The following is a 13,892-nucleotide window of genomic DNA, read 5'->3' as shown; positions in this document are numbered from 1 at the left end:
ATTGGCAGGAGAAGCTTATCTGACAAGAGGGAGGAGGTACTCCTCCTAACCAGACAGTCATCAGAGGGTGTGGAAGATGCTCCAGCTGCTGCTGCCGCCGTGAGTTATCAGGCACCAGCTTCCCTTCCCCTGCTACCTTTGAGCAGGACCCAGGGGGAACATTGCCTCTGGCTGGAAGAGGGAGAGAGTGGAGTCAGGCATATCAGGCCTGGGCATGCAGGAGTGAGAGATCCATGAATTCTGATGCCTTTTCTAGCATGTGAGAAGGTGAAACTCAGCTTTAGCTCTTGACTTGAAGGCACTGTAAGTTGAGAACTGCTGGTGCCTTACATGGTGTGCCCTACTGCTGGCACACAGCAGCCCAGCACTGGTGGAATGGCAAAGAAAAGCTGAAATACCTTTCTTTATAAATTGGACTTGAAGACTGACAACTTACAGTAGGTTTTCCAGTGTTTTATCTTCTCTTTAGTATCCATTACCGCTTGAGCTATAGAGAACACTTAAGAATTAGCAAAAACTTAGTTAATTGTTCAGGAATACAGCTTGGCAACCATGTGAAATGACACTTGGATTAAATATTTCAGAAATCAACTGTGCATTGACTAATATAAATTTTGAGAAAAAGACCGTACCAAACAACGTGACAAAAGGATTAATAATGGTAACTATTTGATCAAGGCTGATGGTATGATGAGTAACTGTTTCAGAGTTATCTCAGAAACAATCAACTCAATGCAGAGCATCTAGAATTCACTTTTTGTTCAATCTGACATTTTCTCAGAAACATATATTTGCACATTAAAACTGAAAAATTCGCTATCAATCTGAGCAAAAGATATAGTAAATAATTTGTCCCACACTTGTTCTGTACCACACCTGAGATTTGATCAGACATCTAGGTCAGAACCAAAGCTGTAGGGAAGACTGTCTCTCTCTGTTAATCATAACTGCCCAAGATTAGTCTCTGTACATTTCTGCAACACTGCTGACGTTTCTAAAACCTGCAAGGTATTTGGTGAGGAAAGCGGCCAAACCAGCTTTCTAAAATCCTTTAAGCATGAAGTCACCTCGGAATAAGTAATTTGGACTTTGCTTTTAGCAGTATTTGGTTGCCAAAACAATTTTTGATTAGGCAATAATTTGGAAGATTTGGAAGACGAAGAGTGGTCATAGAAAAGAGATTTAATGTAGATGATATTAGTCAGGATTCTAAGAGAGATGATGACAATAGGAGATATTTGGATCACTTTTACTGATACAGACAGTAGTAAGATTGTCAAGAAATAGCTCTAGTGATAAGAATGGCAAACTGAAATATTAGTTTGTTACAGTGACATAATGAAAACAAGCACTAGAACTCTTCCCCATACATATTCTCACTCCTTTTCAGTTAAACTTCATTTTAAGAGACTCGCATCACTACATGCAAAATGTCCACTAGATGTCCAGATTCAAGAAAGAGAGAGCAAAATGTTGTGGCTAATGTGTTGCAAGTAATGATAACAATTAAGATGAATCCTTTAGGAATTACTTTATTTGAAAAGAAAATATTTACATTAAGTTGTAGTATGCCACAAGTATAACTCTTCATGTGGGCACTGAAGAGCAAACTCAGGGCTGGGTCTCTGGTCATAGGGTAGGCTTGAGGCTGTAACTTGTAAGGAACTGAATTGGGACTATGAAGTAGCATCAGTTGGGACCGGAATTTTTTCTGGTCTACACAGGCATAAAACTGAGAGAACTGCATCTCTGTTTCTCACTGCTCTTTGTGAGCTTTACCCTGTCCACTGAGGGCTGTCATTTCCAGGCAGCTGACACTAGCTGAGCAGTGAAGCTTGTGCTCATTCTTCTGTCCTGATGGTCTTCTGCCTTGCATTTTACAGGCCTGTTCGTGTTGACTTCATGAAACTTAGTGCAATCTGCCTTAGAAATAGTTTTATTAGTAGCGCGTTTTATTAGTAGTTAACAAATATTAACTGTCTTTAATCTTAAATTGAGACTAATTGTTTGGGGTTTTTAAATAAAGTAAGTATTTTGCAGAGCATGAAGATTTAAACCTACTCAGACTTTTTCCACTTTTATTTGTGATGAAGTAAAAACAGGTGATTTCTTATACTTCTTTCATTCTGTTTTCTTTTTGGTACCTGGCTCATACAATGTATTTTGCATATTTTTACTTTATTTGAAAGGACTGCATTAGTACAGTGGATCTTTATGCCTCTTGGGAAAGACACCTAATTCTACAGTATAACCAAAGAATTTTTCTTCATGGCAAGAAATCTCTATGAACTTTGTAAGGAAGAATTTTTTTTCTCCGTGGCAAATACACTGTGAAGGCAAAGCCTGGAACTAATTTCTTCAGTTCTTCTGCCATTAAAATGACTTTTCAATTCCTCTTTACTCCAAAAGTCTCAGACAGTAGCATACAAAAATGTATTTTTCTATATTTTGGTGACTGGGAAATAGTAATCAGATGGAGGAATTTCTATAGCATTATGTATTTGAATTTAAGCAGTGTTTCAAGTTAATGTCTACCTGAAGCTTCAGCTAATACAATTTTTGATTAGTGCAGGCTCACTGTGAGTGATTTGTTTTCTAGCCTTCAGTTATCAGATTATTTGCAGATGATAGTGAGAAGGTGCTGAGTTGTAAATGATCAAGCTACATTTTCTCACTTTTTTTCTCCTTTCAATGCTAATTGTGGGAGTAGTTGGGTTGTTTCTCAAGGGCAAATATTAGGAGAAAGCAGTTTTCTAGGTTTGTTGTTTTCTGGCTTAATTATCATATGTAAACCTAAATTAATTTAGTAGAGAAAATAAGGTGATTCTTTTCTTCCAGAAATTCTTTGGATTTCATGCCTTAGACTGTGTGACTCACATCAGATACATATATACACACACATATATATATGTAAAAAAGGTATTTAAAGGTGTGTGTGTGTGTGTATATATATATATGCACACACCTTTAAATACCTACTGTGATCTATTTTGCATAATCTAAATGTGATGAGGTTAACAATAGCAAAAATTATAAATAAAGGGGATAGAAAATACTAATAGTTTTTCCATCATTAACCTACATGCACATAGAATAACGTAATAATTTCTTAATGTTTATAAACATTTATAACATAAAAGACAGCCTTTAAAAGTTACTTTTGATGTGAAACAGGAAGAGGTAAAAGTTGTTTTTATCAGAATGTAAAATGCTTTTCTGAGAAATTGTAATGAGCATTTTAATTTTGATTATTTCTTTTTAAAAAAAACCTGTTTCAGTCACAATATGAAGTATTGATACAATATGAAGTATATGACAGTAATGTTGAGAAAGGTGTTGTTCAGTACCATTTAAATTTTTTAAAAGCAGTCTTGAGAGAGGCAATGATGCGTGTTCTATTAGTGTTTAAAGGTACTTACATGACTTTTTATGACATGACAGTGTTATTGAAGTGAGGGATATTGAGGGAATATATGAATGTGATATTCTTTCAGAAATGAATACAAAACTGCTTTTTATGTATTTTACAGCAAAAGACACCATCAGAATCATACACTGGGCGAGAGAAGAGGTCGAATTCACAGTCCTACATTGGACGACCTATTCAACTAGACAAGATTTTACTGTCAAAGGTTAAAGTGCCTCATACTTTTGTCATCCACTCCTACACACGTCCAACAGTTTGCCAGTACTGCAAGAAGCTTCTCAAAGGGCTTTTTAGACAGGGTTTACAGTGCAAAGGTAAGTAAATGTCCTTTAGGAACATAAAAGCTAAGCATAATAAAATTAATAAATTAGTGTTTGAGTGGTTACTATGCAGCTTTATTCATGATTTCCTCTCTAAACTGTCTACATGTAGGCACATGTACAATTACATTGGATTAAGCTGCAGTCAAAATTACAGTAATTGGTGTTCTGTAGGATCTGGCTGTGTGGCTGTTCATTCATAGCCTTTGGTGTATGTGCAGTAGCTCACATTTTTCATTCAGGTGTAAATGATCTTGTATTTGGCATAGGTGAACCTGTGCTTACAACAGAATAGTTAACATAATGGACTATATTCTTATCTTCATTGTTTTCAATCCACAAAGTCCTGTGTGTGAATTGATGCATGAGCTTGAGCCTCAGCAGCTCAGTGTTTTGGGGAAGTTGTAATAGAAGTAAAATAAGATGGGGTTATATGTGAATTTAAACCCACATTTTTTCAGTGTGATTAATGTGCTCTCAAGTCTCATGGCATTGTATACCTTAGCAGGTGCTGAAGTGAGTCAGGCCCCTTGGATCCTAGCCTACATTGCTGGCTCACCTTAGCCAACCTTAGCCTGTAAATACAAAGCATTGTGCATGCTATGGGGTTGGAGTGTTGGCTAATGGATGCTTAAAATCACCTTCCTTCTATTACAATAAATAACAACTCTCATAAAATTAGGCAGTATACTTTGTGTTACTTCTTTAAACCCTGCAAAAATTCAAAGTTGCATTCATTTAACTTAAAGCAAAATATCTGTCAAAGCATCACCTGTTTCAGTTAATTTTGAATCCTGATGACCTAAGCAAATATTAACCTATTTTTAAAAAAAAATAAAAAAAAAATAAAATTAACATTTGTCAGTAGTTTGGCATTGCTGTACCTCTAGTTGGTTTTTGGATCAATCTTAAATAACTACAAGGATATAGACAACCTTAGTATATTTTTTCCTCCCTGACTCTTTGGTTTTCCTGGTGTTTTAGTAACTTAAAGCTCTTAGTTTAAGTAAAATGTATTCATAAGCCAAAAGAAAACAAGTTCCTGTGACATCTAATGAAGTGCTACTTACACATACGAAAGAAGTAAAAAAAAAATTTGAAAAATAGGAAAAGGACTGAAGGAACTCTCAGTTGCAAGCTGCCTAAAAGTTGTCTTGAGATGTGAAAAACAAATATTTTCTCACTTAAAACTGTTGGCTAGGGTTCTCCTGTTTAAATTTTCAGTTATCAGTATTTCCTATGTAGTCAGTCTCTTAGACTGCAGCCCATTCTGCTTCTTTCACTGCAAAAACAGCTCTGGCTTTGAAGACAAACACTTGTGTCTCCTCATCACTCCCCTAGATGGGTTGAGCACTACTTTGGCTGCTGTAGTGTCACTCCACCCAGCTACCCTTGGAAAGGCTTTTTTCTCCTCAGAAAGGTGCTTCTAGCATCTTCATCCTGTCCCTTCCACTGACAGACAGCATGGAGCCAGGCTAGCCCATACTCTCTGAACATAGGACTTGTATTAATGAAATGATAGAGCTTAACATCTATAGGCTGGATAGGAGGACAAAATATAGTTGTGTCACAGAAAAAGAAATAATTTGGCTGTATCCCTTTTCCACTTACCAGACTGTAGATTCAACTGTCACAAACGCTGTGCTCCTAAAGTGCCAAATAACTGCCTGGGGGAAGTTGCCATTAATGGAGGTAAGTTGCATTAACAATTGTTTCTGTCATTATTTAAACTATTGGTTAAAGGAAAGAGAAATGTAAAACTGTGACATGTGCAAACACACATTTTTCCATTGCTTGGGAGTGGCCTTTCCTCTGCAATAATTCTGTTGTGTGTCGAAGATGAAGTGTGGGAGGAATGCTGCGAGTAGCTCATACACCATCAGTTTGGAGTGTGTTTCTTCCAAGTAGGTGGCACTGGCAGACAGGCTAAGCTGTGCTACAGAGGTGATGTTAGCAGCAAAATGGCCCTGTGATAACACCTGGTAAGTGCAGAGTGCCAGAGGAAAGCAAAAAGCCACACCTGAGAAGTTGGCATTACCTGTCAGCTAGAAGCACAAAATTTTCTTTTAATGTGAGGAGAGGAAAAAAGTGATTATGGATGATCTTCCTGAGAAGGAAAAACATACCTAGAAGAACTAGGAATGCCCTTGAGAAAAAAAAATTCCATTTACTGATGGCATAGAACTAATCATACCAGTTGCCACAAATCAAGTCTTGACCACCTGCCCATTTTCCCATTCATGTAGTGCTGGTTTTGTGCTAACTATAAGGGTGTATGGGTAGGCTTGGCAGACAGTGCTGGAGGAAAAAAGGAGTGCTTGTAGATGAGTTGTTGATCCCCTTGAAAATGTCATTTTCCTGTGTGATGAGGGAATGAGAAGTGTGGTGAAGTGCTCAGTTTCTAATGCGTATTGCTGTGTTGTCAGCCTAAACTGCTTCTGAGGTGAATAAAGTATTACCTTATGACACATTCTTTTTCCTTTAAATCAGTGGTCTACCTTATTGAAGACAAATCAAGAAATTACAAAATTTGGAATATTAACTAATGTTTTTCACAGGATTTCTCATAGTAGTGTTACTGTATCACTATGAAGGTTTTATGTTTAATAGGAAAATTACTACAGATACTAAGTATTCCACTTGAAATGTGACAAGGTGCCTTGATGTCTTCCTGATGCACCTCTCACTGGACTCTTGGAGCCTTTTTTTTTTTCTTTTTTTTTTTAATCTTGAACCATTTATACCTCACTTAACCATTCCACAACACAACTATTTTTCAGGAGTGCAAGTAATATTGACAATGGAAATTTCTTGTTTGGTTTTCAAAAACTAAAGGATACACCATAAGGTGTTAATTCCATTGATAGGAGTGTAAAGTTTTCCCTGCGATTTGCAGTCAGAGAAAATAACTAAATCTGCTTATAAATTATAAACTTTTTCCTGCATAGTTGCAATTTTAGTGAGGAATGATTGATCTAAAGTGCTGTGAAAAGACAGGAAGGAACATAAACTTTGTTTCTGCACAACTGAACTAAATGAAAAAAAATTACATTTGCTTCTGAATTACTTCTCCAAATTCCCTTTTTCCATCTGAGGCAGCTGTATTTCATCCCTCCAACACTCCCCCTCTGCCCTCTCCCCACCTTTGCTTCACAAGCAACATGCTACTTTTGCTTGGACTTTCCTCCTGACACATGAATCTGATGCTGGGCTAATGGGAAGTGATAGTTTGAATCAGGAAAGCTTGTGCAGTGTCACTTGGGGTGAGAACACATATTCTGGGCTTACTCCAAGTATATTCCTTGATTCCATGAAGATTGCCATCTTAAAATTTATAGAACTTAGCTTTTATACACCAAATAATATTCTTAGTATGGTATATATAGAATCCTTGTAGAACTCTGAATTGTGTGTCCTGAATGATTGATAGAGGGTCCCTGGGATTATCAAAGGCTATTTTATCTTGTATCTCATTTGTATCTTCACAGTAATTTGGTTCACATTATTTTCAAACTTAATAAAAAAAATACAGTATCTGTCATTTTGTCCATCTGCTGTGTGATGAATCTTCCCTAAAATAGTAAGTGAAGGAAGAGCTGAAGCAATGAAATTCCAAGTATGGTGTCATTAGTAAATGCATTATATACTAAATGTAACGAGTTATTTTTAACTGATTGTAAGTTTATTAAAAATAGAGATTTTAGAAGTGTTGTAAGAATAGCAAAGAGAGAGCCTTGCACTGTGAAGCATCATTCATGACTGAATGACTGGTTCTGCTAGAGATGAAGTATGTGTCTCTTCATCACACATCAGTAATTTATATCCAACTATCTTAAGACTACTGTACATGAAAACAAACTTTTCAGATGTGCACTTCTAATTTCAGTGAATTGCCATCAATTCCAAACATTTTGCTGTCAGACAATTCAATGTGCTTTTTCTTGTGTTACATTGCCTACACTGGCTGTCAAGAACCTTCCTGCACACAATTAGGCAAAAGTTGCTAGGAGAAACTATTTGATGTGTTCCATGTGATTTTAACCTTACTTCAAATTTCTGAAACACTGCAACATCCTAGAAAAACTGATGCTGTCTTTACCCTTTGACAGGACTGATGATTTTATATTCCAGATAAATCCATTCACATACAACAAAAAGTTCTTCCTTACTCTGATCTTTCTTAGGCATATCTGATTTGGAAAATGGAAAGTTTAATATAATTTAAATATAAGCTGAATGGTGCTATTAATGCTATGCCATAGTCAAACCCTAAATCTTTGGTTTTGGTGCTTGTTTAATATTTCTTTTCTAATGGCAGGGAGCATTGTTTCAGTGGTATTGATTATTGTGCTGCTTTGTGCAGCCTTCACAGAAAACATTATTCCTGTGCAGAGGAATATATAGTTCATGATTATAAGTAATTGACTACTTATATTGTCTAGGTGCAGGCAATAGACTTTCAAAGAGAAGTTGAGTGTTTTGGAAGCTTAAAATGTGCCAGGATGTTGTAGTTGGAGTATTGCATGTTTTTAGGTAATAACTTGAGAAATGATATTCCAGACCTTCTTAGTCCTGGGGCTGAGTCTGATGTGGTCATGGAAGAAGGGAGTGATGACAATGACAGCGAAAGAAACAGTGGCTTTATAGATGACATGGAAGAATCCATGGCTCATGATTCAGAGATGTCAATGACAGGATGCCATAGTGACAATGGAGAAATGCAGGATGCTGATCTGGATCACGATGAGTCTAACAGGATGATCAGGTGAGCTGGGGAGTGAGCGTACCTTCCATCTTCCTTTGTATTTATTTGTACATGCCATGTCTAGGGCTCGAGGGGGAATCTACACTATTCACACTCATTTAAAATGGGGAAATCTTGTGTGTTTGAGAGTGCAGTGGGAATGCTTCACTGATTATATGCATTAGTAATTTAAAATAAGCTTTATTGTCAAGTTGAAGTAGCATTTGAAAACTTATGCAAAAGTAATTTTTACAAGTCTGTTCTCATACAAAAATGATGTGAAACTATTTGTGCATAAGCACCAGTAAAATACTTCTTTATTTATTATTATTTATTTATTTACTGTTTACTTATTTTCCAAGGCATTCTTTCCTGGGTTTAACAGTGCAATACCCGGTCATTTAAATAAACAAAATGTGTAAGTGGCTATGGTATAATCAGATCTAGATTATTTATTCGTATTTCTAGATGCCTTTATTAAAGGAAAGCTTGACAAACTTAAAGTAGTAATTTAAATAAGTTACAAAATAGATAAGTGCTTTGAAATGACTGTTCAGGAAGGAAAAGAGGAACTGGGTTGTACAATGTACCTCAGAAGTAAATTAAGAGAAGAAACATTATTCACTTATTGGAACTGTCTGGAAATATCGGAATAGTATGAAAAAAGTAGGGATTATTCATTGTCAAGGAACCTAAAATGAATTAAGATAATTTCAGCTGTAATTTCCTTGATGCAAGGGATCTATACATTTAAGGGATCTATACCTTATAAAACATTTTTCTTTCATGGGTCTGTTTGACCTGCGATTTCCTCTTTTATTTTGCTTGTTGGAAGTCTCTCATTAATATGTTACCCTTATTTCTGTGTTACTGTCATACACCTGCACTAATAGAAAGCAATTAATTTCAACAATATGTAGTTTTACTTCATCCAGCAGTGAACTTCAGTCATATTTATCTGCATAGCTATGATGTGTATGATGTATAGACACCTTGTATCACTGGAATATGAGCCTGTGCTTAGACCATGAAATCATTTGTCACAGAACATTTTTAATTTCCGGGTTTTATTAAGCAGACAGCACTGCAAGTTTTCAAAATAAAAATACCCAATTGTACTAATAAAACATTTATAATCAAGGTTTTCACATGTTTAACTTCTGGAAGGGACATTCCTGTATTTCCAGTAATGCCTCTCTGCAGTTATTTCTAAGGGTAGTTTCCATATCCATGGATATTCTTTAAGTGGTCTATAAAAGGGAAACAAAAAGTAAACCTTTTGTCAGTACAGACAAGACTAGCTAAATAGAAACTGCAGATGGTTAAATCATTTTTAGGTAGAAAAGAGATGTTAACTATATGTTACATAATTAAACTTCCAGACAGCACCTTCTTCATTTTGATGGGAAACTACCAATTCATAAAACTTATTTCCAGAATACATAACAGTGAAGCAGGGCCATCTGCAGACATCTACAGTCACAACAACTTTGGGAACCTAACGTATTCTTTTCCTGAACACTCTCAGCCTTTTTTTGTTGGAGTTGTTAAACCAATGCCTTGCTAGCAAGGCATAATACAAGAGCAATGTTGTGCTCTGTTTCCATGTACAGTGCAGCATCCCTGTTTTGGCTAGAAATAAGCAAGTATTCATGTTTAGGACTGAACAGATTGAGTCCATATTCCATTACACAGGATCTGCTTTAGGAGTTGTTAACTCTAGCAGCAGGGATGATGGGCTAGGTTGCTTCTGGTTACTACCAGACTTTATCTGATGGTGCTGTCAGGCATGCTGTCACATCCCCATGGCTTCCCAGCTTACTGGGAATTAGCTGAATGGTAGAAAGTCGCAGTGTGCATACCCCACAAGGCAATAGGGTTTCACCTTAAATCTCTAAGGGTAGAGTAGCTTAAATCTCTTTCTCTGAGAGATTCCAGCAGATTCTTTGCTGTGCCTGGCCGGAGTGTGTGCAGCTGGGCAGCCGACATGTCTTCTGTTGTGTAAACTGTCATCACCACTGTGTGTTTGAGCCCAAGCAAGATCACAGGACAGTAATCTGATGGACAGGGTCTGCATAGGTTATGCGAGATTCAAGATGAAGTACTGCTCTGAATCATACATAGCACAGGCCTGAGCAACAGCTCCCACAGCCTAGCTAAGGCCCTAGTCATTTGTCCATTTTCTTAGCTCATCTTTGGAAATATTCTGGAAGAGTGTGTGTAAGCCCTCAGAAAGTCTCTGACATTCCCTTGGGGTAGCATTACAGTCTTTTTTCTTCGTAATCTCGAGATACTTGGAATGACAAAACCAAATAGTGTACAAACCAGTCTCCTAATGATGATGAAAATAAATATGGATAATTTCTCTGTGTGTGTATACATGTATTTTGATTTTAAAGTGTTTTTTTTCTTTTTGTCCAAAGTTATCTTCTCTTTAAAAGCCTTTAATGATTTATTCTTAAGCCCTTCAACCAGCAACAATATTCCATTGATGAGAGTGGTACAGTCTGTGAAGCACACAAAAAGGAGAAGTAGCACAGTAATGAAGGAGGGTTGGATGGTTCACTATACAAGCAAGGACACACTGGTAAGAATTGTTAGGGAAGACCTGTCTTCTAGTATATGTTATATTATAGAATAGAATCAAATTCTAGCAATACTCTGGTAATTCACAGTCACTCATGTAAGGAATTGTTTGTAATTTCTATGATTCCTAAAGTCCCAATTCTTATCATAACTGAGACTGGAACTGCTTGTAAGAAAAGGAGACGGTTAAAACATGCAAAAATCATCTGATTATATCATTGCATTATCATAGGCAGCCAAATGTAAGATCATTCTTAAGGAAGTGAAACATAACATTAGGGGGTTCTGTAAAGTAGCTTTACTTTCCAGCTGCACTCTCCCTGATACCTTACTGCCAGTTGAATTGAGACTTTAGTAAATTTAATGTAGAAAAAGGCTATTTTCATTCCAACCTGCTAAAACATGATAAAGCCTTCAATAGGTGACCTTCAAAAATGAATGGGGGTCTCATAAGGGATACCGAGAGAAATTTTAATTGCTTTAGGATCATATATAAGAGCAAATTGTGCTGAATGTATCTGAATCAGAATGACCTTTTAAATTTTTAAAACTTGTACAGTTTTAACAGAACTGTTCCTGAAACAGCAGAGCATAATAAGAGGTCTATAAATTCTAAATTGAATTATAAAGTTTTCATTAAAATCTTGTAATAGTAATTGGGTCTTTATTGTTCACAGTACATCCCTTCAAACTAAAAAAAGGTTTTAGCAGTGGTGCTTTTGAGAAATGAACATTTCATTAATTTACTTTTTTTTTATTGCAGAGAAAGCGACACTACTGGAGGCTGGACAGCAAATGCATTACACTTTTTCAAAATGATACTGGAAGCAAATATTACAAAGTAAGGAATATTTTCCAACCTCTTTCTATACCACCAGAATAGAACGACTAAAATGATGCTTACTAAAACTACAGTAGTAGAATAACTTCTATCTAGGTTTTGGGTTTTTTATTTTTTCATTATTTAAGCTGCATATGTGTGTTCTACTTTTCACAAGTCTCTGATCTGAAAGGTGCCAGTTAACCAGGACCTATAAAATGTGTGTTGTAGAAATGAAAAGTTTTTATATGAGAAGTCATATTTTCTAATGGAGTTCTCTTGATACATGGATGGCCCTGCTTTTTTTCTGAAGGAACCTCACTACTCTGTTTGATAAGTTCAGCTCAGTAATTAAATTTCTATTTAGTCTTGGAGAGAAACATTTAGTATTTTACCATCAACAGTCATCTGTGTCACAGAGTTTCAAGTTACAAGACCCTTTTTGTTTGTACAAGAAGCATGTGGTAAAAGGCAACAACTGGTAGCATAAACTCATCAAGTAAAGCTCATGCTGAAGTTTTATATGTTGATAATCTTTACACAGAAAGTAAAATATTTTTTTCATTTTAGGAAATCCCATTGTCTGAAATTTTGTCTCTGGAACCTGCAAAAACTTTCACTTTGCTGCCTCAAGGAGCCAATCCTCATTGTTTTGAAATAAGCACAGCAAATATCGTCTATTATGTTGGCGAAAACATAGACAACCTCTCAAGTGTTCCACTGAATAACGGCGTTATCAGCAGTGGTGTTGGCATTGATGTGGCACGAATGTGGGAGATGGCAATACAGCACGCCCTGATGCCTGTCATCCCTAAAGGGGCATCAACTGGGTCAGGACCCAGCCTGCACAGTAAGTCTGCTCATTTCCTCCACTTCTGATAAGGAGAACCCCATCTCAAGTGACATTGCTCAGTCTTCTGTACACATTGAAATGTATATATTGCACAGCTGGTAAAGGCTGTTCTGTCATGGCTTGTCACTTGTCTTCCATATTATTTTAAACAACACAGTTTCTCATCCATGTGTTTTCAGTTTATAGTAGGACATCTGTATTGATATAGAAGATGCAGATATTTTAGTAAGCAAATAGTTATGAAATTAGTAAGGCTTCTAATTCAAATTTGCGTTGCTGGTGTGAGAAATAGCCTCCTTGCGCAGAGAGATTAAATTTTCATCTATCATCAGTTCAGAACTGATAGATTTTTTTTCTGACTGCAATTTATGTTTCTAGCTGTCTGCAGAAGCAGCTCTTCACTCTTTGGGTCACTGCAGCATAGATTATATGCTCCCTTTCATCATATTTGTCTGTACAGCTGCCTCAAACATTGTCCCATGCTGATATGAGAAGAGCTCAAGTGTGAAGAACAGCTATTCTAAGCACAAGGCATGTGTGTTTCCCAGGACCAAAAGGACTATATCTTAGCTTCCAATTTACATACCTTTGTGTAATTCTCTAGCAAAGATGACAGTTCATGTAAACCAAATATGAGACCTGTTTAAATCTCTCTTGGGAACTGATAATAAAGTAACACAAAGCAAACAATTCCCCACTATTAGCCATGTGCTGCGGTGGTTGTTCTATTTTTCTGTTCAGCCTAGTCAGTGTAAAGAGAATTTGGATATGTCTACATAATTTGGATTAGACCTTTTGTTGCAATATACACCCACTTTAGCACTTGACATCTGGATGCTATTAATGCAGCACAAAATGCTAATGAGACCACAAGCCCTTCAGAAACCAAGTAATACAACAGGCTGTGGCATTGCATCTCCAGGCACAACAGCTCACATATCAGATTAGATCAGCAATGTCCTTTGCTTTCTTGGCTGGGATCTTGTATAAAATAGTGTCAAATTCTGGATGTCATTTCCATCAGACTAGCTGCCTAGTGCCCCTGGTTTGAGTCCAATGTAGCTAAACAAATCACCTAAAATACTGGACTGGGCATGACAGCTGTCTTATCTCCCTCTTGGGAAGTTTGAAAAATTTCTTTA

The 13,892-nt window shown here is 36.6% G+C and overlaps 1 protein-coding gene across 2 annotated transcripts in view; it reads left to right on the top strand.

The window, feature by feature from the left end:
- PRKD1 (protein kinase D1) overlaps nucleotides 1-13,892 on the top strand; it is a 116,455-nt gene that overhangs the window by 83,097 nt on the left and 19,466 nt on the right. For both annotated transcript variants that reach the window (XM_086891737.1, XM_086891735.1), the window contains 6 exons: nucleotides 3,531-3,741; nucleotides 5,362-5,439; nucleotides 8,308-8,512; nucleotides 10,955-11,078; nucleotides 11,841-11,918; nucleotides 12,468-12,747. In XM_086891737.1, coding sequence (XP_086747863.1) covers nucleotides 3,531-3,741; nucleotides 5,362-5,439; nucleotides 8,308-8,512; nucleotides 10,955-11,078; nucleotides 11,841-11,918; nucleotides 12,468-12,747 — 976 coding nt within the window. The remainder of the gene's footprint in view (nucleotides 1-3,530; nucleotides 3,742-5,361; nucleotides 5,440-8,307; nucleotides 8,513-10,954; nucleotides 11,079-11,840; nucleotides 11,919-12,467; nucleotides 12,748-13,892) is intronic.

This window comes from Cyanistes caeruleus, chromosome 6 (assembly GCF_971803275.1).
Source record: "Cyanistes caeruleus chromosome 6, bCyaCae1.hap1.1, whole genome shotgun sequence".
NCBI lineage: Eukaryota > Metazoa > Chordata > Aves > Passeriformes > Paridae > Cyanistes > Cyanistes caeruleus.
The sequence above is the reverse complement of the archived record's forward strand: the minus strand, read 5'-3'. Positions and strand labels throughout refer to the sequence as shown.